At 40.1% G+C, this 25,301-nt stretch overlaps 1 protein-coding gene across 1 annotated transcript; it reads left to right on the top strand.

Moving 5' to 3' along the window:
- The first annotated feature begins 445 nt into the window (after positions 1 to 445).
- Positions 446 to 24,498, top strand: wdr61 (WD repeat domain 61). The gene is made up of 11 exons (XM_036534955.1): positions 446 to 533; positions 875 to 938; positions 1,306 to 1,333; positions 1,635 to 1,740; positions 3,363 to 3,535; positions 11,491 to 11,639; positions 14,263 to 14,356; positions 15,013 to 15,106; positions 17,223 to 17,315; positions 17,619 to 17,697; positions 19,766 to 24,498. The coding sequence occupies exons 2-11, from the start codon at positions 927 to 929 to the stop codon at positions 19,853 to 19,855; spliced, it is 918 nt and encodes a 305-aa protein (XP_036390848.1). The 5' UTR covers positions 446 to 533; positions 875 to 926; the 3' UTR covers positions 19,856 to 24,498.
- The last annotated feature ends 803 nt before the right edge of the window (positions 24,499 to 25,301 follow it).

Consider the following 25,301-nt stretch of genomic DNA (forward strand, 5'->3'; position numbering starts at 1 on the left):
TTCCCCAAGTAAGTTATGTCATTATTTCTCCTGTCGCTACAGGAGTCGCCTAACTGACTCAACCCCTAAGCCTAACCCTAACCCTAACTTTAATCATTGTGGGAACTAATTCCGAACAGGGAACTTAATTGGATGCAACAATGGCAGTTTGTCTGAGAGGTACAATGTGTATCTTACTGTGGCGATCTGTATCTGGGTATGGATGAGAGCGCCTGCCAAAGTGCATACTGTATGTTTTCATTATAATTTTTAGATCAGACTAGTTTGCTAATGTCGTGATTCAGTTTCTTCTTCTCAACCAAAGCCAAAACAAATCAACATCTGAGACCAGTGATAAAAAGCTAAAAAACATCCATCGTCTCGATCGATTACAAATTGCCTGCACACGGCCACTTTCCTGTCCTCAGGACCGGGAATTTTGGGTTCCCATACTCCTTAGCGTGCAGTTATCATGGCGTCTTACTGTTGAGGTGAAACGGGTAGCGGAAACGTACTAACAAAACAGCCAGCAATAAATCCTGAAAGAACCTAAGGTAATATTTTATTTATAATATATATATATATATATATATATATATATATATATATATATATATATATATATTTATTTAATATATTTTTCAATGTGGTCCCGTGCTGTCTGTGATTCAACATTATGCATCAATCCGGAAGGGCTAGCTAATGTAAGCTACACTGCGGTAACATACCCACGGTTTAGCTGTTAGCTAATGGTAGCTTTCTGGCAGACTAGCTAGCCAGTTGTCTGGGAGCCTACCCATGCCCACTGCTCGTTAATCGAATTATGACTGACTAGCTATATTGTGTTAGGTGCCAAAGGTATCAGTTGTCGATCTAAAATAGTTTTGTGTTCCAGGGACTCGTATTTTTTTCCGAAGAATTCGAAGTTGGCAATTGGAAGATACGCAATGAGTACTCAAGTAAGGGGCATCGCTAGCAAGAAAATGTTAGCAATGTTATTACTTAATATTAGCTACTAAATCAACACATGGCATAACCTGGCTAATGTCAGTAGGGTTAAAGTTAATGCATTCGACGAACGGTATTCTTTTGTTAACGTTTAACTAGTTCGCTTGCTAGTTTGCCACCTGGGACAAGTAGAAATGAAAGTTAAAACAGGTCGACAATTTCGTCGGATGCATGTGCGCCTAGATTGATAGTAGCTGTGCAAAGTACAAAATACCTTGCTAACTATCAACATAATCACTGTGGCTGTCATTGGTTATCTTGCTTGATCTGGGAAGCATACTGCTATACGTACTTATTTATTTTTTCTTTACATTTCAGTATAGCATACTTTTCAAGCAAGAACACGGTAAGTGCCGTTTGTTTCAGCTGACGTTGCCTAGCTGTTATGATTTTATAAGCGTGATACTGACTCAAGTAGCATTTGTTATTTAAAGAAATAAAGGATAGTCCAGAAATAGTTATTTTTTCCAGGCACCCGTGATATGAGTTATCGTGCAGTTTGGCTCAATTGTAATGTGCAATATTGAAAGTCTATTAATTACATTAATGTAAATTATTTTTTACTTCAGTGTTAACTGAAAATGTTTGTGGTGTATCTTACCCTAATGTCTGAAGAACCCATAATGTCCAATGCTGTCCAAACGTAGCTCACGATGACGCCATCTGGACAACGGCCTGGGGTCAGAATGAAAAGGACCGCACCGAGACCATCATCACAGGGTCGCTTGATGATACTGTGAAAGTGTGGAAATGGTATTTAGTTTTGCATCTTAAGCTCTTATGTGCAGCACAAGCACATTTAAGCATCCCCTCCACCCCAAATGAAAATGAAGGGTCTTTGAAACTGACACACTCCTTTGTGTGTCCATACTTCATGTGACATTGTAGAAGTACATATTTGAGGAGAGAAGAGAAGGCTGCAATATGAGAGGGAATTGAAACACTCCGCTGTCATCAGTGTAGTACTGTGGTTTGTCACGAAATGAGCAACACCAATAAAAGTACACGAGAGCATAGAAACTGCAGCAGTGGTGACATTTGGAAAGCATGTAGGAATCTTAGCTAAAATGTTGAAAAATATTTTTAAACTGAAAGTCAGTGGCTTTAAAACTTCACAGTTGTAAAATCTTGTCCCCTCGCACACTGATCTTCTACATTATTTACAAGCACTTTGGAAATTGGGGGAACAGACTAAAGATAAAATTAAATCAGTTTGTAGGAAGTAACATTGAATGTGAAATGTCAGTATTGATAAATGTGTAGAACATTACTTTAACACAAGGGTCTTGCACCAATTAATTTTAGTGTTTTTACAGTTTTAAGCAAGCAGTATGGCATTTTTTAAAAATGGATTTTGGTGAACTGTAGCTATATTATAGGAAACGACAGACACTTGTAAATCTGTCTTTTTTGCTGAAAAGGTTAGTGATTGGTGTGCAGCATCTTGCTTTTGTAACTATTGATAATCTGCACTTGATAACCAGATATTTATCACACTTCAGATTAGTTTGAGTTTTAAAGTCCAGCAAACTTTTCTGTATATTGCTGGATAAATCTATGGTCTGGCAAATTTGGAAAGTAAATATACTAAATGTAAATTGAAAGTTCTGTTCACTTCTAATTAAAACACTGGAATCATTCAGTCAGTCAGTTTCTTACTATGCACAAGAAATGTTCATTCACACAGTAAAATTCAGTAGTATATGTGGTAACATTATAGTGCTTTTGTTGTCACTGGTTCAGTCAATCTCCTATAACATTTGTAAAGAGCAGTCACCAAATGCACAACCTGGAATGGTGAACCAAAGGTATCCTGGATACAACACCAAACATGAAGGGTACAAGCTTGTACATTTGCTCAAAGGGAGAAACTGAGGGTAAGTTCATTTTGTGGATTGGGACACCTTTGATCATGTGGCTCTGTACCATTTTAAGGGGAAGTGCTTTGGGCAAGTGAGCAAAAACATAGATTAGGATGCAGCCAGAAACAGGTTTCCAATGATCCTTGCTGCATTCTGACCCAGTGAAGATGGCATCAGTCAAAATGCTGCTGATGCCACTCTAAATAGAACAGCTCTGCACATGGAGCAAGACAGGTGGTGGGTTTCTCATTCTCTTCTGTGTGTAGTTGTGGTACAAGCTAAAGCATCCATCTAATGTGTGATAAGTTACACCCCAACGTGAATTGCTCTGAGGTCTTGAGCTTGTCATGTTTAATTGGCAGTTTTGACATGACAACCCAGGTTGTGTTGGTCAAAGGTTTTGTAACTAGTTTGACAACACCAGTTAGCAGTAGAGTGAGTGGTGTCCTCAGAGACCTTGCTGAGGTGTGGTCCAGCTTCTTGACTGCTGCATGTGTTGTGCTCTCCCCACAGGTCAGATGAGAAGCTGGAGCTTCAGTGGACACTGGAGGGACACCAGCTTGGGGTGGTGTCAGTGGACATTAGCCACAATGGAGCCCTAGCTGCCTCCAGCTCTCTAGATGCCCACATCCGACTCTGGGACCTGGAGTCGGGGAAGCAGGTTAAGTCCATGGATGCTGGACCAGGTTGGTTCCCTCGGCATCACCACATACAAGCTCTGAATATGCTGTTGCTCCTTGGCTAGGCAGGAAAACAGCACTCTGTATTGGGTTATTTAAGGTTAGAGCACTTTAAAGTGGCTCCTCACTTTGAAAATGTTGGTTATCTGGCTGGGTTATATGTGGGAGAGTGGCATATATTTTAGAAATGACCTGCATTAAAAGACATGGAATTACAGCAGCCCTCAGAAGAATGCGTACTGTGACGCTTAAAAGTAGCAAGAAATCAAAATGGTTGTTCTTTGTCCCAAAGGCAGTTCTTATTCTCTGACAGAAAAACACAGGGGTGCTCAGACTGCCTGTGCTCCACCTGGTGTTGGCAGTGGTAAGAATCTGTACCTGTTGGCAGCTGACTTCAAATGAGCCCTGAAGCTGAGAATACACTGTAATCTGGCAAACAGTAACACACAAGCGCTTTGTCTTGTGAGCGTTCGCTATGGCTCACCAGGACCTGTTGACCTCACAGTGTGTTAGGAACTTGAGACAGGCCTGCCACTGTCTGCCATTTTACTCCAGCAAGTGATCTTTTTCAGTTGGGACTGCCTAGTTGGTGCTGCTGTTTTCCAGCCAGGACAATGGGGGTTCTAAACAGTGGGTGGTGTTTGCACGTTGGTATGTGTTTTTAGCAGAAAGTTGCCAATGGAACTTCAGTCTGCGCTGCATACTGTTGTCTTGTTTATTATGACAGATCGGCCCCCGTGATTGGCCTCAGGTCCTCAGGTCACCTGTGTGCGCTGCTCCTGTCTGGTCCCATTACTGTCAATTCAGTCTGCCTAGGATGCACATGGGATCCAAGAGCCAGACCGCTCATGGAGTGTGCCACTATCAATACTTGTCACTCCGAATGTTTGCTTTAAACAACAGGGATCTATACTAAAATTAACTTTCATGCTGGCATGGATCTTGAGGCAACAGCTGTTGGGTTCGGTTTGGGGAGCCAGACCGGTTCAGTTGGAGTCAGAAAGACTAAGGCAGTTTAGTGTTTTGTCAGTTGCTACAGCGGAGTTATTAAGTGTTTGTCTGTGGCATGTATCCCCTGGATGGATATTTTGGTTTTTATGGGGTTTCTTCTGACAACGAGTGTCTGTCTATTAATGATAAAGCCAGACTGCTTGAGATGGAAATGAGGCTTTCACAGAAATTAATCTTGATTTTCCAAAATTCCACCATCTCAGTTATGATTTTTTTCTCTTTAAAGACTAGATTAGTCTTCTGGTCTGATTGTGCAGTATTAGCTGGGGTATTTTTATGCATAGGTTTGAGTAATGTCCAATACGCTCAAAGGAGACACTGCTTACTTGAAAGACAGTTGTAAACAGGCACCAGTAGCATTGCAGTGTGTGAACAGACTTCATTTGTTCACTTAGCTTGTTCCATCAACAAAGGGCCCCCTGGCTTTAAGCTGCTCTTTCAGTTTCCCAAACACTGCACTGCTGCTACTCTATGCCAACAGAAAATGGCTTACTTCATAAAGTTTATTATTATTATTGATAAATTATCTATATAGCACCTATTATGTACACAGTTGAAAGTGCTTTACAGTTCAGATTAAAACAAGACACTAACAAATAAAAAGAATAAACAAAACACAATAAAATAAAATACGATTAAAAGACAGTAAAAATGATACAATGTAAGAGTTAATTAAAAGCTAATTTATAAGAATTCATTTTCAAAAGTGATTTAAAGCAGACACAGTTGGGAGCTTTTATATTGTCGAGGAGATTGTTCCAGTGTCTTGAGGCCTTGACTGAAAAAAAACAAGGTCTCCCTTTGTTTTTTATAGACTCTCAAATTATCAAGAGGTCTGGCTGCAGAGTTCTGCTCTAGCTGCAGGCTGTGCTAGTTGCATTGGCTCAGTCAGATATAACAGGATGACCTTCTCAATGTCTGTAAGAGATAAAAGTGACCTAATTTTGGCAGTGAGTCTTAGTTGGTAATAATAAAAGTGATATTAGCTTTTTAGTATGCAGCTCAAAATAAAGGGAGGACGTGAATATTACCCCAAGGTTCCTGATGGCTAGTGTCACATTGCAGGTGAGGAGGCCAAGCTTAGCACTGACACATTCAGTTTTTTTGCTTGGCTACTAAAATTAGAGCCACCTAGCAATTAATTTTAATTCAGACAAGCATGGAATGCCTCAAACATCTTTAAATCAATAGAATTCACAGACAGATACAACAATAAAATTGGGCCAAAATTTGAGCCTTGAGGCCCTCCACAAAGAATTGGAGCTGAGGATGGTACATGATCACCAATTGAGACACATAACTGTCTGCCAGAGAGATTAGATGGAGCCCCATCTAGTGCTAGACCAATGATACCATCCCGGTTGCTAATGTGATTTTTTTTTATCTAATCTGCGATAGGAAAGAATTGCTTGATCAATGGTGTCTAATACAGGGATGCAAACACATGTATGGTCAAAAAAGAGAGAGGTAATCGAAGCCCTCGTCCCCGCAGCAAACATCTAGATACTTACATTGGCACCAACCCCTGCCATCCCTGGCCCACCCCTATACACACATAGGGCAAAATGAAATTCTGAAAATCAAAATACACCGACACTAATTTGGAAATTCTGAAAATCAAAATACACCAACACTAATTTGGAAGTTCTGAAAATCAAAATACACCGACACTAATTTGGAAATTCTGAAAATCAAAATACACCGACACTAATTTGGAAGTTCTGAAAATCAAAATACACCGACATTAATTTGGAAGATTACATTTCATTGTTTATTCCGAAATAGAACAATCTTATTGAACTATTATGTCCAGCTTGCTGGAAGTCCAAATCTTTATACACTTCTTGCTCTTTATTCCTTCTTCTTCTTCTTCGCCACCTCCTGCAATGTTTCCAGGGCCTTGTGTCTGGCTGCATTCTTTTGCTTAGCAACATGTATCAGACGTGTCTGCCTCTGTTCGGCTTGAGCATTGGCCTTGGCCTTCAATGCACTTCCACAAGAAGCACTGCAGCCATACTCAGCCTGCCTCTTCTGCCTTGCCTCCATCCTCTTCTCTCTGTCTGACTTATCCCTTCTCCCTGCAGCCCTGATGTTTTGGCAGAGTATTTTATCAACTGGCCCCAGTTTTACATCTTCTCTTTTAAACATGCTGATGCCAGTCATGCCCCTTGAGCTGACGAGCATAGATAGGACCCTCTTATTACTACTGGAGGTACTCTCACCCACATTCAGAGAGAAGGGGTGTTGTCGTAAGTTGGAGAATGTTTTCTCCGCAAATGTATGGCCTAGACCATACACCATTTTGTAAGAAGCTGCAGTGCGAGACTGTTTAATTTGGCTAAGGGCTGCCTTGTCTGCAGCTGACACTGGCATAATTCCACCAACACAGGTGCCATTGTCAGAGGTAGAGAGTGTTCAGCAATAACTGCCAGGACCATTGCCTAGTAAATAGAGGAAAAAAATACATAAATTACTCATTTAGTGATTAATTTTAAACTAATTTTGTTGATCTATATTTATTTGCAGCGACAGTATTTTGTTTTCAGAGGTAATAAAGTAATAGTATAATATAGAAGAGTAAAGCTATTTTATCATTTGCTTTGAGGAGGTGCTGTCCTCATCATGTAATCATTTCCACAAAAATGATTGTCAATTTTGTTTAACTAGTCTTCAACACACACACACACACACACACACACACACACACTCACCTCTCCATTAGCAATGCGATTACACATAGGCACTGGAAGCTTAACACTTTCCCTAATCTTTTCTGCAGCTGAGGCCTGATTCTGAGTAGCTGGTAAAGGATTCTCCTTACGGAGGAGCTGTGCCACACTTTGGGTTACTAAGATAGAGGTCACTCTCTGTGTGTGTATGGATGTCTGACAGTGCGCAAACAGGGCATGCACCCCTCTGCTACTGTAGTTAATTTCCTTCATGCAGAGAGTGCATTTAGCACATCCTGTTTTTTCAATTTCCTTAAAAAAATCAGACAGTATGAATGTGTGTTTGACTGCTTGGACCTCGATTGTAGTTTCAAGTTTCAGCCAAGACCACTTCCAACTGCATTTACAGCCTCTATCCATTTGTTGCACAAGAAGTGCATCACTTTCCTCAATTTCCCTCATTCTACAAATGTATACAGAGTTGAATATTTTAGCAAAACTGTATCATAACGGAGTGCAAATAGTTCACCCTGCCCCTTTCCACAATGTCTTGTTTTTATGCTACAATATTTTTCGCCCACTCTGGAGTTGCCATAAAATGTAGAATGTTCATGGGCCCATAAGTGCCCCGTGCTACTTAAAAATCATCTTCAGCAGTCTATTTGCGTCAGTTAACATGAAAAAAGGACATCCTTAAAAATAGCAGTGCCGGCTGTTGATAAGCTAAGCCTACAATAGTCACTCACCAGTTTCTTTCCTTTAATAGCCTAAGATATGGTAACGTGAGATCGCGTTATTAACAAAACGTTACTATGAGAAAATCGAGGACACGGATATGAGGAAAAAAATGTTATGAGAAGTAATGCTTGATGCAATGCTAGCTAACCAACAGCAAGCAAAGTCAGGAGCAATATTTCTAGACGTTAACCATAGTAGATCCATGGGCATGCACCATCTGAAAATAACGCAGTTTGTCACTTTCGTTGACGTGCTTCTCGGTGGCATTAGTGAAAAAGCCGGCACTACCAACACATTATTACTGAGAGGCTCTCCGAGTCAGAGCGGTATTTTCTGAGGTCAGCAAGCTGCTAGCCTCAAACTAGCACAAGCCCTAACCTAGCATTAACACCAACATTGGAAAAGGGGTAGAGTAGGGTATACTTTAATATTACTGTACAAGATAGGCTATAGTAGCCAAGTCAAGAGTTTAATATTAAAATGCATGACGTAACGAACAGGATTATAGTCGAAAAACTTTTTCTCTGTAGCTACAGCCATCCAAAATTTGATCTGCTAGCTAGCACTAGGTCTTTTACAGGTGAACTTGACGTAGCTAAAACGTAATGATATGTACGCTCACAACACATTACCTACACAATTGAAATAGTTGAAATGTTTAATAAATTACATGACTAGTAGATCATGTAACATAATAAACTAAAAATACCCTGCTGTTTGCATCCCTGCTAATAATATCTTGGAGACCACTTTACAAGTATCTTTGAAAGAAAAGGCTACTTGGAAATAGGGCTGGGTATCCTTTAAAATTTTTCGGTATCGGTGCCGACACCGGTACCTGGAATTCAGTGCCGGTACCAAAACGATACTTTTTTCGGTACCTAATTATGCTTGTTGTTGTTGTAAGCAGTTTTTTTCTACAATAACCAAAATTTTCATTTCATTTGACAAATAAACCAACGCTTCTCAGTTTCCACAGTGGAAAGTATTTATTGTTCAACAGGCCCTGTCTGTGATACATACACAGCCCTGGTATGTAGAACTTTTTATTTAAGTTCTCCTTCCTTAGTATAGTGAACTGTGACTGTGAGACCATGGTCTTGTGTCACACTGGTCCAGCCATCACATGTTACATCCAGGTGTTTTACTACCTTTAATTCTGAAGTCACATTCTCCTTTTCCACATTACACCATGCAGGTATCAGAGTGATGGTCAGCACATCTCGGGATGGGGGGTTGTATTTGGGGTTCAGGGCCCCTGTCATCTCCCTAAACATAGTTACAGAAGACAACAGAAATATAAGTAGTATGCTCACTCATTAGTAAGTAGCTAGCTATATATCAAGTTGTAATACTAAGTCACTTGAAGCTAACTTATCTAAACCAAGGGGATTCCACGGTAGAAAACGGCATCAACCCTTTCACTATGAATGAATTCTGCCCTGTGGCACTGATCTATCCTTTCACGTGGCAATTTCGATTTCTCTGCCAGGGTGAAGGGTGTCACATCGCCAGGTCACGAGGGCGGGTAGCAGTAGTACCAGCTGAGACGGGGCGACGGCTAACGTTAACCAAATAAACGAGTTTACAGCACTGAACTCTAAAATATGGAAAGAACATAACTGCTTTCTTCTATTGCCAAAGTTGCAGAAACCATGGTGTCCAGTGCACCGCACCGCATCAATTTTGGTTGAAAATATGACTGTAATCATATAGTTTTTTGGGAAAAGACCGGAATTTCCCCATTATAATCAATGGGAAGTGGACATATGGCGGTGCGCTAGCCTCCATTCTGGTGTCTGCAACTTCTGATTCACTCTACCTCTCCAGTCTCTATACACGATCTCTTTTACAGTTCCCCAATATACTTAGCCCCTAGCCATGTATAGCTAACATTAGCGAGCTCATTCTCCCACACACTCCTCGTTAGCAACATTGGATATCAAGTATTTAACGCTGGTTAGTTTGCTAATTACCTGAAGATGATTCTCCAGAATTTATAGTCACTGTGTCTGCTGCAGCACAGGAGTAGGATGCGGTGCTACTTGTTGAGGCGATGCTGCTGGATGTGGTGGGGTCTGTCCTTTTTGCTTTTTCAAGCAGTCAAACACACTGCAGGTTTCTGCCCGCATATTAATGTCAGGTACTAGTAGGTGCTTCATTAGATTGGAGGTAATACTTGTTTTGGCTGCAATTTTTTTGTTGCACATATTACAGCATGCGAAGGCTGAATCAATTCTGGTGAAGTGCAGCCAAACTTAATATCGTCTACTCTTCCCCATTTTTCTCCATGGATTCGCTCATCTGTGTTTTTCCCATGGTCCCCCCTGTTCCAATCTTCTTGGTGTATGCAGTGCTGCGCGCTGTCAGCCAATCAGAACCTTTGGTGCATTTTACGAAACGTATGATATTTGTCTAACGATCAAACGAGAATTTCTTTGTGAGCAAAGCCTTAAATGAGAATGCTAATAGGGAGTCCTTATCACAAAGTACTGAAATGTAGCACCGAATGCGTAAATAGATTTCGATACTCGGTAGTACCAACGTTATTCAGTTGGTGCTTTAGAAGTACCGAACCTCGATACGCAGCCCTACTTAGAAATTGGTCAAAAGTTATTTAAAACAGAAATATCCAGATTCAATTTCTTCAGAACTATTGGTTGTCTAAAGCAAGAAGGGACTGCACCTGTAGCGAGAGAGCTGTTAATAATGGTTAGAATGTCTTAACAGACAGTAAAAACCTAATTTTGTAATCTCATAGGAATAACATCTATTGAACCTGTAGATGATTTCATGTAATTCACTACATCCATAAGACACTCAGCTGAAGTGGGCTCTAAAAATCTTAACAAAATCTTAAACCTGGTGTGGAATATAAACATATTGTAAAGGAGGAGAAATCTTTGCTTTTCTTTGCTGAACAAGAAACACTTTTCACAAAGCTGTGGAGAAGAGTCCAAGTTACATCTTGGAGTATTAACAATATGATCAGTAGTGTTGAAGAGGACTTTTGAGTTGTGACTATTTTCAGAAACCAGGTTTAGAAAGTAATTAGCTTTCATATCTTTGATTGCCTTATTATAATTGAACTGTTTGCTAGTTCCTCGGTTTGCTGAGACCTATGAGGTACCGCACATGCAGCTGGGAAAGCTAAAGCTAATTTCTTGGTAGTTGAAGCATTAATGATACGAGAACTAACAATTTTTTTTTTATCCGCTCATATTAAAAGGCTTTCAGTGAAACAGGTTTTTGCAGAAATTCGGTGTAAATTAATGCCACATATAACCAGAATGCAGCTTTATATGAATGTGAACCGGTAACAAACATATGCTGTATTCTGGGCTTAAAGAATGATTTGTGTTGATTATTTAAGGCTAGTCATAACCAAGGTTGAAGAAGTAGTTTGTCAAAGCATTCTGGATGTCTGTACCACCGTCACCCCTGGGTTCACTGTAATAACAACCTGGGTATGAATTCACTCTGAGTGCATGCGTGCATGGTGGTGACAAAGGGTAATGACCGTTTCTTCCTCTTTGGTGACAGTGGATGCCTGGACTGTGGCCTTCTCTCCGGACTCCAAGTACATTGCTACTGGGAGCCACCTGGGGAAGGTGAACATCTTCGGTGTGGACAGCGGGAAGAAGGAACATTCACTAGACACACGAGGGAAGTTCATCCTGAGCATTGCTTACGTAAGGACCAGCCCAGCCCCCAAACCCAGTAGCTAAAACACCTTAACCTCACTAGGGAAACCTCCCTGCAGCATACAGGCACAGTCAGCCACAATCTGCATAGCCCTAATTTGAGGTATTCACAGGCAGTAAAGCTATGTAGTGCTTAGGAATGCACCGATGTGATACTGATATCGGATATCGGTTCCGATACTGACTCAAATAGCTGGATCGGGTATCATGACAATGAGGCCGATCTATTCAATTCAGATTTATGTTATTTTATGTTTACATGTGCGTGCGCGTACTACGTCATGTGTCAGCAGTGCACCAGTAGACCTGTACATTTTGCCACAAGGAGAGCTAACATAGTGATCCCCCCTTATCCGCGGTTTCAGTACCTGTGGTCAACCACGGTCCAAAAATATTAAATGGAAAATTCCAGAAATAAACAATTCTAAAAAAATTGCGCGCCGTTCTAAGTAACGTGATGAAATTTCGTGCTGTCCCGCCCGGGACGTGAATCATCCCTTTACGCTACCTGCCCGTTAGTCACTTAGCCCTTTTGTGTGTACGGCCACACTGGTGTGATTAGCCGTTTAGCTATCATGGTAAAACCAGTGCGATTAGAACATGAGAATGGAAAAGTTCTAGCTAATTTTATCTTTGAGGAAACAGCGATTTAATGTTAAAAGATATACCAAATGCTAACTGAAAAATATGAGAACCTTAATAACGCTAATGAAAACATAACGAACCATGTAACGTAGCACGTGTGCTACGTACCATAAAAAATAAGTTACGCGTGAAAGAGTTAGCCGTCTCGGTTATCAGATCGACTGTCACGGTATTGCAGTGCTTGTGTTCAAGTAACCCTTTTTTTTAATAAAAAAAAATTTATTTAAATAATCAGTACTGTATATTGTTATAATTGTTCTATTTTATTATTTGTTATTGTTGTTCATCTCTTATTGTGCCTAATTTATAAATTAAACTTTGTCATACTTATGTATAGGAAAAAACATATGTATGTATGGGGTTCAGTAGCCTACTATCTGCGGATTCAGGCATCCACTGGGGGTCTTGGAACATATCCCCCACGGATAGTATTTCACACTTGCCACGCCAACAAGTTCTACGGCTACTTGCAGTATCTACAAAGCCAGTGTTTCAAGGGGTGGCGGTAGCACTGCAAAATATAACACAACCAACTTAATCAAGCACCTCCAGAAGCATCATGCAAAAGAACAAGACGAGTTCAACCAAACAAAAAAAGGGGACAATTCAAAGAAGCAGTTAACTTTGTTAGGTGCTTTCCAAAGATGGGAGAAACTTTCCAGTGATAGTGTGAAAGCGACAAAAATAATAGAAAAGGTTCTCAAATTCATTGTTCTGGATGAGCAACCCCTGACAGTTATTGAAAACGAGGGTTTCCGCTGCCTGATTGAACACTTGGAACCACGGTACAGTTTGCCATCACGGAAATATTTTTCTGAGACCGTGCACGATTATTTAAAATTTTATAAATAACAATTCAGTAAATTTATATATATATTTGTTTAGGTATCGGTATCTGTATCGGGACTGAAAAAGTTAGAGCGGTGCATCCCTAGTAGTGCTTAGAGAACTAGACGTGCAAAGGGTTGCCAGTTTGAATTGTGGGTGAGCACAGCTGCTGTATTTTCAAACAAGGATCTTAGCCTGTTGCTTCAGGACTGTTTTACTGAAGTGCTAAATATTCAATTGTGTGAAGGGATAATTTGTGAAATGAAAGCTTTGTACAGTAAGTTGCCTGAGATAACAGCATCCGCTCTGCACATTGACATTATAATGAGATGTGAACAAGCGGCTTGTCACCCTTACACCAGCAACATTTCAGCCTGCAGTCTGAATGACTCACTGTGTTTGGCTCCTAGGGCCTTAAAGACAAAATGCTCTTAAAACAATGCAGAGAGACTGTCAGGGGTGCAGAATTCAGGGAGCATGGCAGGGGAGTTCCAAATATGCACAAACTGGGTTTTCTGTGATATTATTTTCATGAGAAGAATGAGTGCATATTCAGCACAGATGGTTTTAAATTACACCAGCTCATTCGCTGAAAAGTCTAAACAGCTGCTGTTTCCATGCAATTAGTGGAAAAAAGACTTGAGTGCTGGCTTAACTCCACTCTCAGAATTGTAATGATTTATGTAACCAATCACCCACGAACCAACGCAAATGTGGCTAATGGGAAGCAAGATTGATAATAAAGGTCTTGTTTACAATTCACACAATGGGAATTTTACAGGGAAATCATATTAGACCACTTGCATACTCAGCAAATGTTTTCCTGCCTCACTTGATTTTCTGTAAACCTCCCTAAATTGGCAATATCCTCCTAAAAGCAACTGAATCTTAACAAATATTGCAATGAGTACAGTTCTGCTAGTCATCCGAAAAAAAATGTGCAGCTGTAATATTAGAACATTTCTGAATAGTAACGTGTATTATCCAGTTTGAGGTTTTCTTTGGAAATGACTGCATTTGACTGAAATTTTCCACTAATTTTTTTGCTACAAAAAGAGGAGCAAATGCTTAGTCTCTGGTGTTCAGAAACTCTGGGCTTTGATAAATTTTCTTACTTTGTGCTGTTTCTCTCTTTCAGAGCCCCGATGGGAAGTATTTAGCCAGCGGTGCGATAGATGGAATCATTAATATTTTTGATATTGCAACCGGGAAACTTCTCCATACGCTAGAAGGTGAATTAAATGGAAGAAGTGTTGCATCTGTGCAAGTGTTGATCTGCAAAATCAACAAAATGTTCCTAATATGGGTTTTATACTTCAAGTGTGCATGTATAGATTTTTTTTTTATTTGCTGATCAGCTGTCTCTGCCGAAGCCCAGATTCAGTCTAACCACAGTATGCTTTGTCCTTGTTTTTAAATTGAAATATGCCAATTGAAATCTGAGATCTGTCCAAGAGTTCTGCAATATTGTTATTTCTTACTCGAAATTTAGGGTCAAAGCATGCTGTGGTTAGATGGAATCTCTGAAATGTTTCATATTCAGTGCAAGTTGTTTGACAGAGGAATTCTGGGAAAAATGCTAGGAAAAAGGAGCACAACAGCTACATGTCCTCTGTCTCTGTCATAAACATGAGCTCTGCGGCACAGCTGCACCCTCCCTTCGGGTTGAGATGCTTCCCGTATGGCTCTTCATGTTCCATCAGTCATTTTTCAGTCGTCATCCTCTAAAAGAAATGGTTGTTCTCAATACTTGACTACAAATTCCTCATGATTTATGTAACAGAGGTCAGAGGTCGGAGGTCAATGATGATGATGTCCGATGTTGGAAATAGTTGTGCATCAGGGTGGACCCTAAAATGTGCAGCATAATCTTGTTCCTCCTTGCCAGGTCACGCCATGCCCATCCGATCCCTGACATTCTCTCCGGACTCCCAGCTTTTGGTGACTGCTTCCGATGATGGATACATCAAGATTTACGATGTGTAAGCGCAAGAGAAAATCTGGAACGCTTCTGACCTGTAGTTTTTCCTCACCCTTTTGAGTTGGCACGTCATTATAGCTGCTGATGTTAATCAGAGAGGTTTTCTTTTTGCCAAGGGTTTTGCATAACACATTTGACTATTTCAGTGTTCAGATATGCTCAAGCATGTATGCTTTGCAGACTCTACAATACTTAACTGCTCCAGTTACAGACTGTACCTTGCAGTAACATGAGTTAAAGGTTGTAGAGATGACTGCAATGCAGGTGTTTAAATGCAGGTGCTATTATTATACTGTGATGTGCCATGTCAATACTTGAATCCAGTTTTATTCTTTCTCACCAGTTATCATGAAAGCGTGCCCTGAATATAGTAAGTTATTTATAATGACATTTATTATTCATAGAGCTGATGCAGATCTCTCTGCAGTGAGTCGTGATTCATACAGGAGGAACCAAAGTGTCTTATAGTTATAGTTATGAACCAGGGGATGGGGTTTGATTTATTTGAAAATTCAGCATGGGAGCTATATTACATATAGCCACTTGACTGATGCTGTCAGAGCTGCCAAAAGGAGGTATGTAACATGTGCAATGCACGGGAGTGCAGAAGGGAGGCACCAAAGCTAGCTGTAAATAAGAAACATTAAATTAGTAAGTGCAAAATACAACCATTGTAACACTTGCACAACGTTCAGTGGGCTCGGAAAGTACTTATTGATGAAAATTGTTTAAATAACGTATACTATTTGATTTGTATGGTACCAGAGTGATATTGGTTGTGCACATAGACCTGTTAAGGAACATGACTGGTGCAGGTTACCCAGGGACCAAAGCTCAATTCCATCATCGCCATAGATCGCTTGCATACAGTCTAGTAGTGTATTTGCATAGGAGAAAAAAAAAACGCGAAATGTAGAAAAAATGTCTGGCATCCAAAATGAAAGAGGCAGCAGGAAAGAGGGAATAGTTGGCTTATGCAAAACGAGACATCTAAAAATAGGTAGGTAACCTTAATAATTCTCTTGAGGGCAGGGCATAGATATACCTAGCTAACTAACTAGCGTAGCCTAATATTTGTTGGGCCTTTTGCCAAATGGCACGGCCTAGTAGCTAGTTAGGTAACTAGTTAGATAGGTATGTTGGTAGCTAGTTAGCTAGTTAACTAGCTGTATACTTGGGCAGCTAGCTGCTACATGATACTGGCTAACTTTACTGTTGGGGTCTGTCAAAAGTGAAGATGGAAGGAACAGGCAACAGAAAGAGACTATGCTAGTGGACTCTAGAGCAAGTGAAGAGAGCCAGCTAGCAGATTGAGGTAGGGTATTGCACTGACTAGCTACATATACCTTGCTAAATTTCCAGTGTTGGGAAGGAGGGTAGTAAGGCCATCCAGAGTGAAGTCAGGGCAGAGGAGTCTAGCGAGCACAGGGATACTGTCAGCCTCATCCAGAATACTGAAGGAGAGGGGAGATGTGCAGCACCATACTCTGATTGGTTAGACTGGCCATCACCCAATGAAATAAGTGACTGATTCAGTCAAACGATGACTGAGAAAGGGCCTTTAGAATGCAGCGAAGGCCCACATCCCCGATCGGAAAAGAGTAATAGATGCTTTTCTAAAGCTCACTGTAATCATGTCCTATAAAATGGGGAGTGAATTAAACGTGAATGGCTAATGTACTCCAGAAAAGTGCCTTTCAAATACACTACAACATCGTGAAACATATTTAACACTTAATTTATGTTAATATGGAGTATGTTTGTGACAGTAAATTGTGAATTATAAATCTGTAGTTTAGACCTACATGAGTCAACAACACAGGAGCCCTATTTACTGTAGCTGTAACGTCAAATGTGCATTCCGTTCAAACACTGTGATATTTAAACAAGGGCACTAAATAGGTACAAAAGTGTATAGAATAGGTTCAGGTGAAAACAAGCACATACAGGTAATGACAAGCACATATGAACATGTTTGTCACACAGTGGCATAACAACAAATGCCACCTTGAAGAAGGAAATGTGTCATGTGAATATGGGGTAAGTCTGAATGCACATCCCCTCCTGCGAAGAAGAATGTGCATTGTAGGAGATTGATGGGTTGGGTTGTTTTACAGGCAGCACGCCAACCTGGCAGGGACTTTGAGTGGCCACGCCTCCTGGGTCCTCAACGTGGCCTTCTCCCCTGACGACACACACTTTGTCTCCAGGTAGTTTGGACTCAGACCGGTGGGGGGGCGGGCTCTGGGGGTGGTCAGTGGCACTACAGGCCCAAGATCACAGTGCATGTTTTTCAGTCTTGGCCGATGGCATTGCTTTAGTCCGTCTGATGGTCACATTTTACAGCCACGGTTTACGGTCCGGAAAAACAATTTAGTTATTTACTCTAGATTTATTTTGGGAGCTGTGTTGGACTGTCTGTTGCAAGTGTACACTTTCTGATATCAAGGCCCAAATCCAGTCTAAGCACAATATGCACGAATCGTTTCAGTGCTGATGGGAATTTGTTTCAGTTCCTCAGATAAGAGTGTGAAGGTGTGGGATGCCAGTTCCCGGGCCTGTGTGAATACCTTCTTTGACCATCAGGACCAGGTGAGGGAAAACATTTACAAGCCCTTCTATCTGGGTACACTGTCATACCAGCTTAACACGAATCATTAATACTCCTGTATCTGGGTAAACTCTGAACCCTGCTGCCCCTGGATACATAAACCATACATAAATTCACTCTTGTACCTGGTTAAATTGGTTCATGAACCTGATTCATGAATCCTATTACTTCCAAGAAAACTGAATCACAATATGGGTTCTGTACCCAGAGCTCAAAACAGATTTTGAGACATGCAATGAGATTGACATACAGTCAGGTCCATAAATATTTGGACATTGACATGATTTTCAGCATTCCAGCTCTGTACAATACCACAGTGGATTTGAAATGAAAGAATCAAGATGTGCTTTAAGTGCAGACTTTGGCCTTTAATTTAAGGGTATTTACATCCAAATCAGTTGAACGGTGAAGGAATTACAACACATTTTATAGGTGCCTTCAACATTTTTAAGGGACCAAAAGTAATTGGACAGTTGGTTACTCAGCTGTTCAATGGCCAGGTGTGTGTAATTCCCTCGTTATTTCATTTGCAAGGAGCAGATAAAAGGCCTAGAGTCCATTTCAAGTGTGGTATATTCATTTGGAATCTGGTGAGGTCATTGAGAATATGAAGTCCAAAGAGCTGTCACTATCAGTGAAGCAAGCCATCATTAGGCTGAAAAATCAAAACAAACCCATCAGAGAGATAGCAAAAACATTAGGTGTGGCCAAGTCATCGGTTTGGTACATTCTTAAAAGAGAGAACACACTGGTGAGCTCAGCAACGCCAAAAGACCTGGAAGACCACGGAAAACAAGTGTGGTGGATGACAGACGAATCCTTTCCCTCGTCAAGAAAAACCCCTTCACAACAGTTGGCCAGATCAAGAAAACTCTCCAGGAGGTAGGTGTATCTGTGTCCAAGTCAACAATTAAGAGAAGACTTCACCAGAGGAATTACAGAGGTTTCACCAAAAGGTGTAAACCATTGGTGAGTCTCAAAAACAGGAAGGCCAGATAGAGTTTGCCAAGAAACATCTAAAAGAGCCTGTGCAGTTCTGGAACAACATCTTATGGACAGATGAGACAAAGATCAACTTGTACCAGAACGATGGAAAGAGAAGAGTATGGAGAAGGGAAGGAACTGCTCAAGATCCAAAGCATACCACCTCATCAGTGAAGCATGGTGGTGGTAGTGTAATGGCGTGGGCATGTATGGCTGCCAGTGGAACTGGATCTCTTATATCTATTGATGATGTGACTTCTGACAAGAGCAGCAGAATGAATTCTGTAGTGTTTCGGGCAATATTATCTGCTCATATTGAGCCAAATGCTTCAAAACTCATTGGACGGCGCTTCACAATGCAGATGGACAATGACCCAAAGCATACTGCGAAAGCAACCAAAGAGTTTTTAAAGGCAAAAAAGTGGAATGTTCTGCAATGGCCAAGTCAATCACCTGACCTGAATCCGATTGAGCATGCATTTCACTTGCTTAAGACAAAACTGAAGGGAAAATTCCCAAAGAACAAGCAGGAACTGAAGACAGCTGCAGCAGAGGCCTGGCAGAGCATCACCAGGGACGAAACCCAGCGTCTGGTGATGTCCATGGGTTCGAGACTTCAGGCTGTCATTGACTGCAAAGGATTTGCAACAAAGTATTAAAAAGTGACAATTTAATTTATGATTATGTTAGTTTGTCCAATTACTTTTGGTCCCTTAAAAAAGTGGAAGGCACATATAAAATGTGTTGTAAATCCTTCACCGTTCAACTGATTTATATATAAATACCCTTAAATTAAAGGTCAAAGTCTGTACTTAAAGCACATCTTGATTGTTTCATTTCAAATCCATTGTGGTATTGTACAGAGCTGGAATGCTGAAAATTGGGTCAGTGTCCAAATATTTATGGACCTGACTGTATAAGGTTACGGTTGAGAAAGTCGACAGAGTGGCACATAGTACATAAATGCAACCTGCAACCTGCACCCTTACACCTTTCTTTGAGCCTCCACGGCACACTGACCCCAGATCAGGTGGCCTCTAACTCGGTGACTGGGTCTCCTCCCAGGTGTGGAGTGTGAAGTACAATGGCAACGGGTCCAAGATTGTATCAGCAGGAGATGACCGTGCCATCCACATTTACGACTGTCCCATGTGACACCACAAAACTGGAGAAGGGGACACAGGTGTTTCAGCTTGTACCCGCCAGCGGAAATGTCACCAAGCCATCATCCCAGGGATAATGACAACAGGATATTGTTCGATGTTTGAAGAAGACATGTTTTTACTTGGGTAGGGTCCTTTGGATTTCCCTAAATCAAGGGAGATTTTTCTCACTGTCATCACATCTTGGTAAACAAAATATCACAAAATCCTCACTTGGCTGTTCTGTATGGATTGACATGCAGTGTGCGAACCATTCATGGCAGTTGAAAATCATTGGTTTGTAATGTAAGATCCAGACTGAAATGCTAGTATTATGCATGTTTGGTGGATTTTGACCAATATTTCTTCCAGGTTTCCCTGGATTTTATGTTCACAGGCAATAGTTATCATTCACTTAATTACGCCACAAATAAAGAGGCAGGTACACATTTTTGCATCTTTGTTAAAGTCAGCATACTGACTTTGTAATCTGTGGCAACATTTGTGTTGCATCCTTAAATGGGTTGTATTGAAAAATTACTGCTTCTGCTTTAATATACCATGGGCCACATTTATGAAAGGCACTGGGATTCCATCTAACGTTTAGTTGAACCAGTTTTTTCCCAAAAAAGTTTGTAGGTGGCATTTATAGAAGTGATCATATGCATGAATAAAGTGGCTTAGCTCTGAAGTACAAATATAGATATAAATCACAGACTGACTCCTAACTGATCATGCAGTCGGCTCACAAGCCAGCCATCATCCTGGGCAAAGAGATGAGCTCGGTCCCTAAACACTCTGTCCCTGTGAAGCACGTGGTTCATCAAGTGCTTTAATTAAGCTAGTTCAGCCATGGTCAAAAGTCAGTTAACACAGGTACTGGACCTACTTATAGACAAAACTTTATAAAAACCATTATAAAAATGTTGAAAATTGCTTTCTTCATGCACACTCAGTCTTGAATCTGGAGATCTGTATCATCATAATAACAAATGCAGTTATAGGCTTGTACATCTCACTATTATTTCAAGCCTGTAATACAACGGCTTGGTCACTTGGAAAGGTTTGTATGTCAGGTTAGGAGCTTGCATAGTGCTTTTGTACGTCAGTCTCAAGGTTGATAAATCATTGCTTTTACATGAATTTAAACTTATGCAAATTAAGTCAAATGTTTAGCAGTTTGCAAAGTACCACAGAAAAGGCATCTGAGGTTTCAGAATTTGTTCTGCTGCTGGCTGGGACCTTTTCTTATACTGTTATACTGAGACTGAAAAAGCAAAAATTCCATCCCTAATCCAACAAGAAGCATGGAGGAATACTGTAAAAATCCACAGGTCCTGTTTGATTTCCAAGCATTTGTAGAAATTCAAAACAGCTTTTCAAAAATCTGTGAAGCAAGTGCAGAAATGCTCAATTCAAAATGTCTTGCTTGTTGAACAAAAGATGTTGCAGCAGATTTGGGGGAAAAAAATCAGTTGTCATCAAAGCATTGATGCTGAAAGTTTGGCCAGAAGGAGTGCATGTTTTGACTCTCAGAATACAAAATCCAGAAGGATATGTAAAAAAAAAAAACCTAGAGATGAAATAATATGAAAATCTCAGATGACTACAGTTTCACATCCACACAAGCAGGACTATAGGGATCCTTGCCAACAATTGAATTTAAAGGCTCAAAGAATGAGATCCATTTCAATGTCAACGGCAGCAAGCTATTTTAACAGTAAAATTGTTTTACCAATATCCATAATTCAGGTGTAGATAGCAAGTATTTTACATCAACCAGATTTCGGTAATTATGTTCCTGTATCTCAGTTATAGGTATCTATAATGAGAAGTATTTTATATTGGAGTTGAATTAGGTCTGTGCAGATACAGATATCCTCAGTTGACTTGTGGATCTGTTACTCAGTTTGAAATTCTAAAATGACAATGGCAGGTATTCAGTAAGATTAATCAGTAGACATTAAACAACTTTTAACTGAAAATATTCAACTCGGTTGTGGATACACATTTTATTTGTGGATGTTAATTGTAGAGGTCTCATTAAAATGTTATCAAAGAGAGTGGACTACATTAAGAATTATGAGACGTATATGAGATATTGATATCTCATATTCTATATAACGACTAACCATTAGATCTTTTCTGAATTAAACCTTTTTCCAGCCAGCTACAGAGAGCACCTCTGTGGAAAGCCAGGTTATATTTTGCTTGTAGACCTGCGCATGTAAATTAAATGATAATTGAAAGGTGGTTCTGTGGATTTTGAGGATTTTCCTATTCCTGCTGTACAAAGTATACAGGAGTACAAATTTAAAAAAGGAGAGGATTGTCCTTAATGGTGCCTTCAGATAATCGTGCAGGCCTCAAATCAAATTCTTGATTGAACTCAGTTTCACAGAGTCCAATGACCTTACAAATCTTTCAGCAGTATTCATAAGTCAGTTTTATCAGTTTGTCACTGTGCCAGTTAATCCACTTGGCCTCAGTATGATGGTTATTTTTAAGTACCAGAATACCACACTTCTATCTGTATCTGCTGACAATCAGATCACCCACAGCTGCTGCCCACTTAACTTTCTCCTCACTTGTGTTTTAATGCTTTTACAGGCAGCCACTCCCTCACATCTCCAAGTATGTCTGACTTTCTTTGTAAAGTGAGAAAAGGTTAACTGAATGACTGTGACACCTTCAGTAGAAGGATCCTCATTTTTCTTCATCTTTATTAAAAAAACAACAATCTAGTTTTTGGTGAAGTTACCCTTTACAGCCTATACAGGTGTACATCTTTTACACGCAAAAATGTCCATTTTATTCCATAGTTCTCCCCAAAAATCAAATTCCCAGCCCCACCTGACAATAATGACAATGACACAAACAAGCAGCCTACAGCAACCAGCCTAATAAATATTACTGCGAAAATCAACCATCCCTTAGAATGAACCATCTGTGTACTACACCATGTAATGCACAACTCCCATTTCCCAATTTCAGAGCACACAGTCAACTATTCAAGAAATCTTATTTAACCTCAGAATTTATGCCATTTCAGCGAATAGTGCTGGTTCTTCGCAATTGATATTTGAGTATTTTTTTCTTTACAATAAAGTAAAACCATTTTGATTTTCTCAAAGTGCAGAGTGATCAGACAGTAGGGTTTCACATCCTGTTTCCCCAATTACACAGACAAGCAAAATGTTCCATCTTTTATTTTTAGGGAAAAAAAAAGTTACACTCAGTTCTGAAAGTGAGAAGAAATAAACACAGCTGCAAAAATAAAACCTTTCAAGAAATTTGTTTGTCTCAAATGATATGTCCAAATGATCGGGGTCACCCTGACAATGAACCGTAAGGAATGTGAGAGTGGACTGCAGGGTCAAGTTTGGAAAGGCCCTGATAAATGTGAGGGTAGCACCCCGAAGCACGATTGTGTACCTTTAATGAATGAGTGACTGTTCACCATACATTCCTTTGAGAAGTGAGCAGTACACCAGGACTGAATTTCTAAGACTAAAAACCTTGCTTTAGCCCAAAAACTTTTTGCTTTTTTTTTTTTTTTTTTTAACCTTCGTTGAATCTCAAAATTCATCAGCGGGCAGTATCAAGACACCTCTGTCAAGGAAGTGCCATGCTGTTGACAATTTGCCTTTCACACTTCAAGATTATTTGTCTCCCTTTCACTCATACATATCTCTGGGAAGGGGTGGGGAGAGGCAGAAAATGGTGAAATGAATCCTTGTGATTGGACAGTGGTGCAGAATAGTCATTTTATCTCAGGTGAACATACTAAAGTAGCACAACCCCAGACTCGGAAGTGGCCCCTATTACGCATCTGTCTGTTGGAGAGGTTACAGCAAAGGCCCTTCCCCAAGTCATGGTAGGTCTCCCTATACTTTCAGTACAGAACAAGGCGGAGCAATGGCTCAGTCTCAAAAGCTTAAACACCAAAGCCTCTACACAGATAGCTGTTTTGTTTTTGAAGGTTGTCTTGTTCCCTGTGTTAATTTTTGCTTTATCTTAGATAAGCTTTTCAGAGTACCTTTCAGCAACGTGACCTCTATGTGCTCAAAGAGCTTATTGGGAGATCATCCTTCCTATTGCCTCCATTTAAAAATCAGCATGGTGCTGGTTTAAATGTAGTCCTCTGGAAGAGATGAAAGGGCTAGGCACTTGGACGGTGTGTTGTGATGGTAATGCTACTCTTGAGCAGGGTTGCAAACTTATGAGAGATTTTCAATAGGAATTCATGGGAATTGAATTCCTACAGTCATTTGAAATATACCCTTCATACCCTTCAGCCAACAACGTTCCTCTGTCTATAAAACCATAAACTAGCCGAGTCTTTCATTCAGATCTAAGGATGCAGAATTAGCTCAGACTTAACTTGACAGATCGAAGGTAAAAATACACTAGTATTACTTTCGAAGTTTTATGAAAGTCTGTACAAGTAGTCAGGTGGTAAATAAAATGTCAACACAAAATATACACATTAAATTGTATAAGCTAGCTAAAATTCTAAAGAAACTGGTTATGCTGTATCTGAAAACCTTTTTAGTTATTCAGCTATCTAGTTCAGGCCTTGAAATGATCAGTAGCTAGTTCACAAGGTAAGTATGATTTTTTAAACTAAATTTAATTTGCAAAAATTGTAGTTGCCTAACAATGCAAATGGTGATTTTAGAAACTAATATAGCAAATTTGCCTACCTGTAAGTTGTAAATGTGATTGACTGTAAATGTGACATTGAGCAAAATTTACATTGCTTATATGTGTCATGTACAGTAAAGTTGGGTATAATGACACCACATGCTACTAGTGTATGTAAATTTGCGTACTTCATGTAACAGTATCCTAAATGTGTAGTCCTTAAGGTAGTGGATACAAATCTAGTGCTAGGTTTAGCAACAATACCTCCTGTATGTTTGTAATGAACTTGCGCTGGTTGATAGTTACAAACATTAGACTGTACACTGACTGTCCATTTTCTATAATGTTCATGTTCCCGTCATATTGAAAAAAGTACATTTAATAGCTTAACTCAGTACACTTTTCACAAATAACCTCACAATAACTTGAGAACACTCATCTCTGAATTGAGTAGCAGGTGGAGGTAGATAATTGAAAGCTTCTTTTTCCCGGTGTGCATGTGACGAAAGCATGACCTGTACAATGTTACTCGTCTGAAATGTCAGAACCAAGGACATGTTTGTTCATGGAAAGCTATGAGTAAAAACAGTCTATGGTCCAGTGATAAGGGAACTGTTTAAAGATCAGGAAGCACCCTCTAATAATTTTAAAGCAGGGCCTTATCCAAACTGAGAATGCAGTGTGCTCATGAATTCCCGAAGTTGCCAAGACAACATTCAGTGGAACATTTCAAAATTTACCAGAAATTTCCCTGCCTTTGCAACCCAACTCTTCAGTTCTGCTTTCCCAAAAATCTGCTATCTCCAAATCAC

The sequence above is a fragment of the Megalops cyprinoides genome, chromosome 8 (genome assembly GCF_013368585.1).
Source record: "Megalops cyprinoides isolate fMegCyp1 chromosome 8, fMegCyp1.pri, whole genome shotgun sequence".
In the NCBI taxonomy this organism is placed as follows: domain Eukaryota; kingdom Metazoa; phylum Chordata; class Actinopteri; order Elopiformes; family Megalopidae; genus Megalops; species Megalops cyprinoides.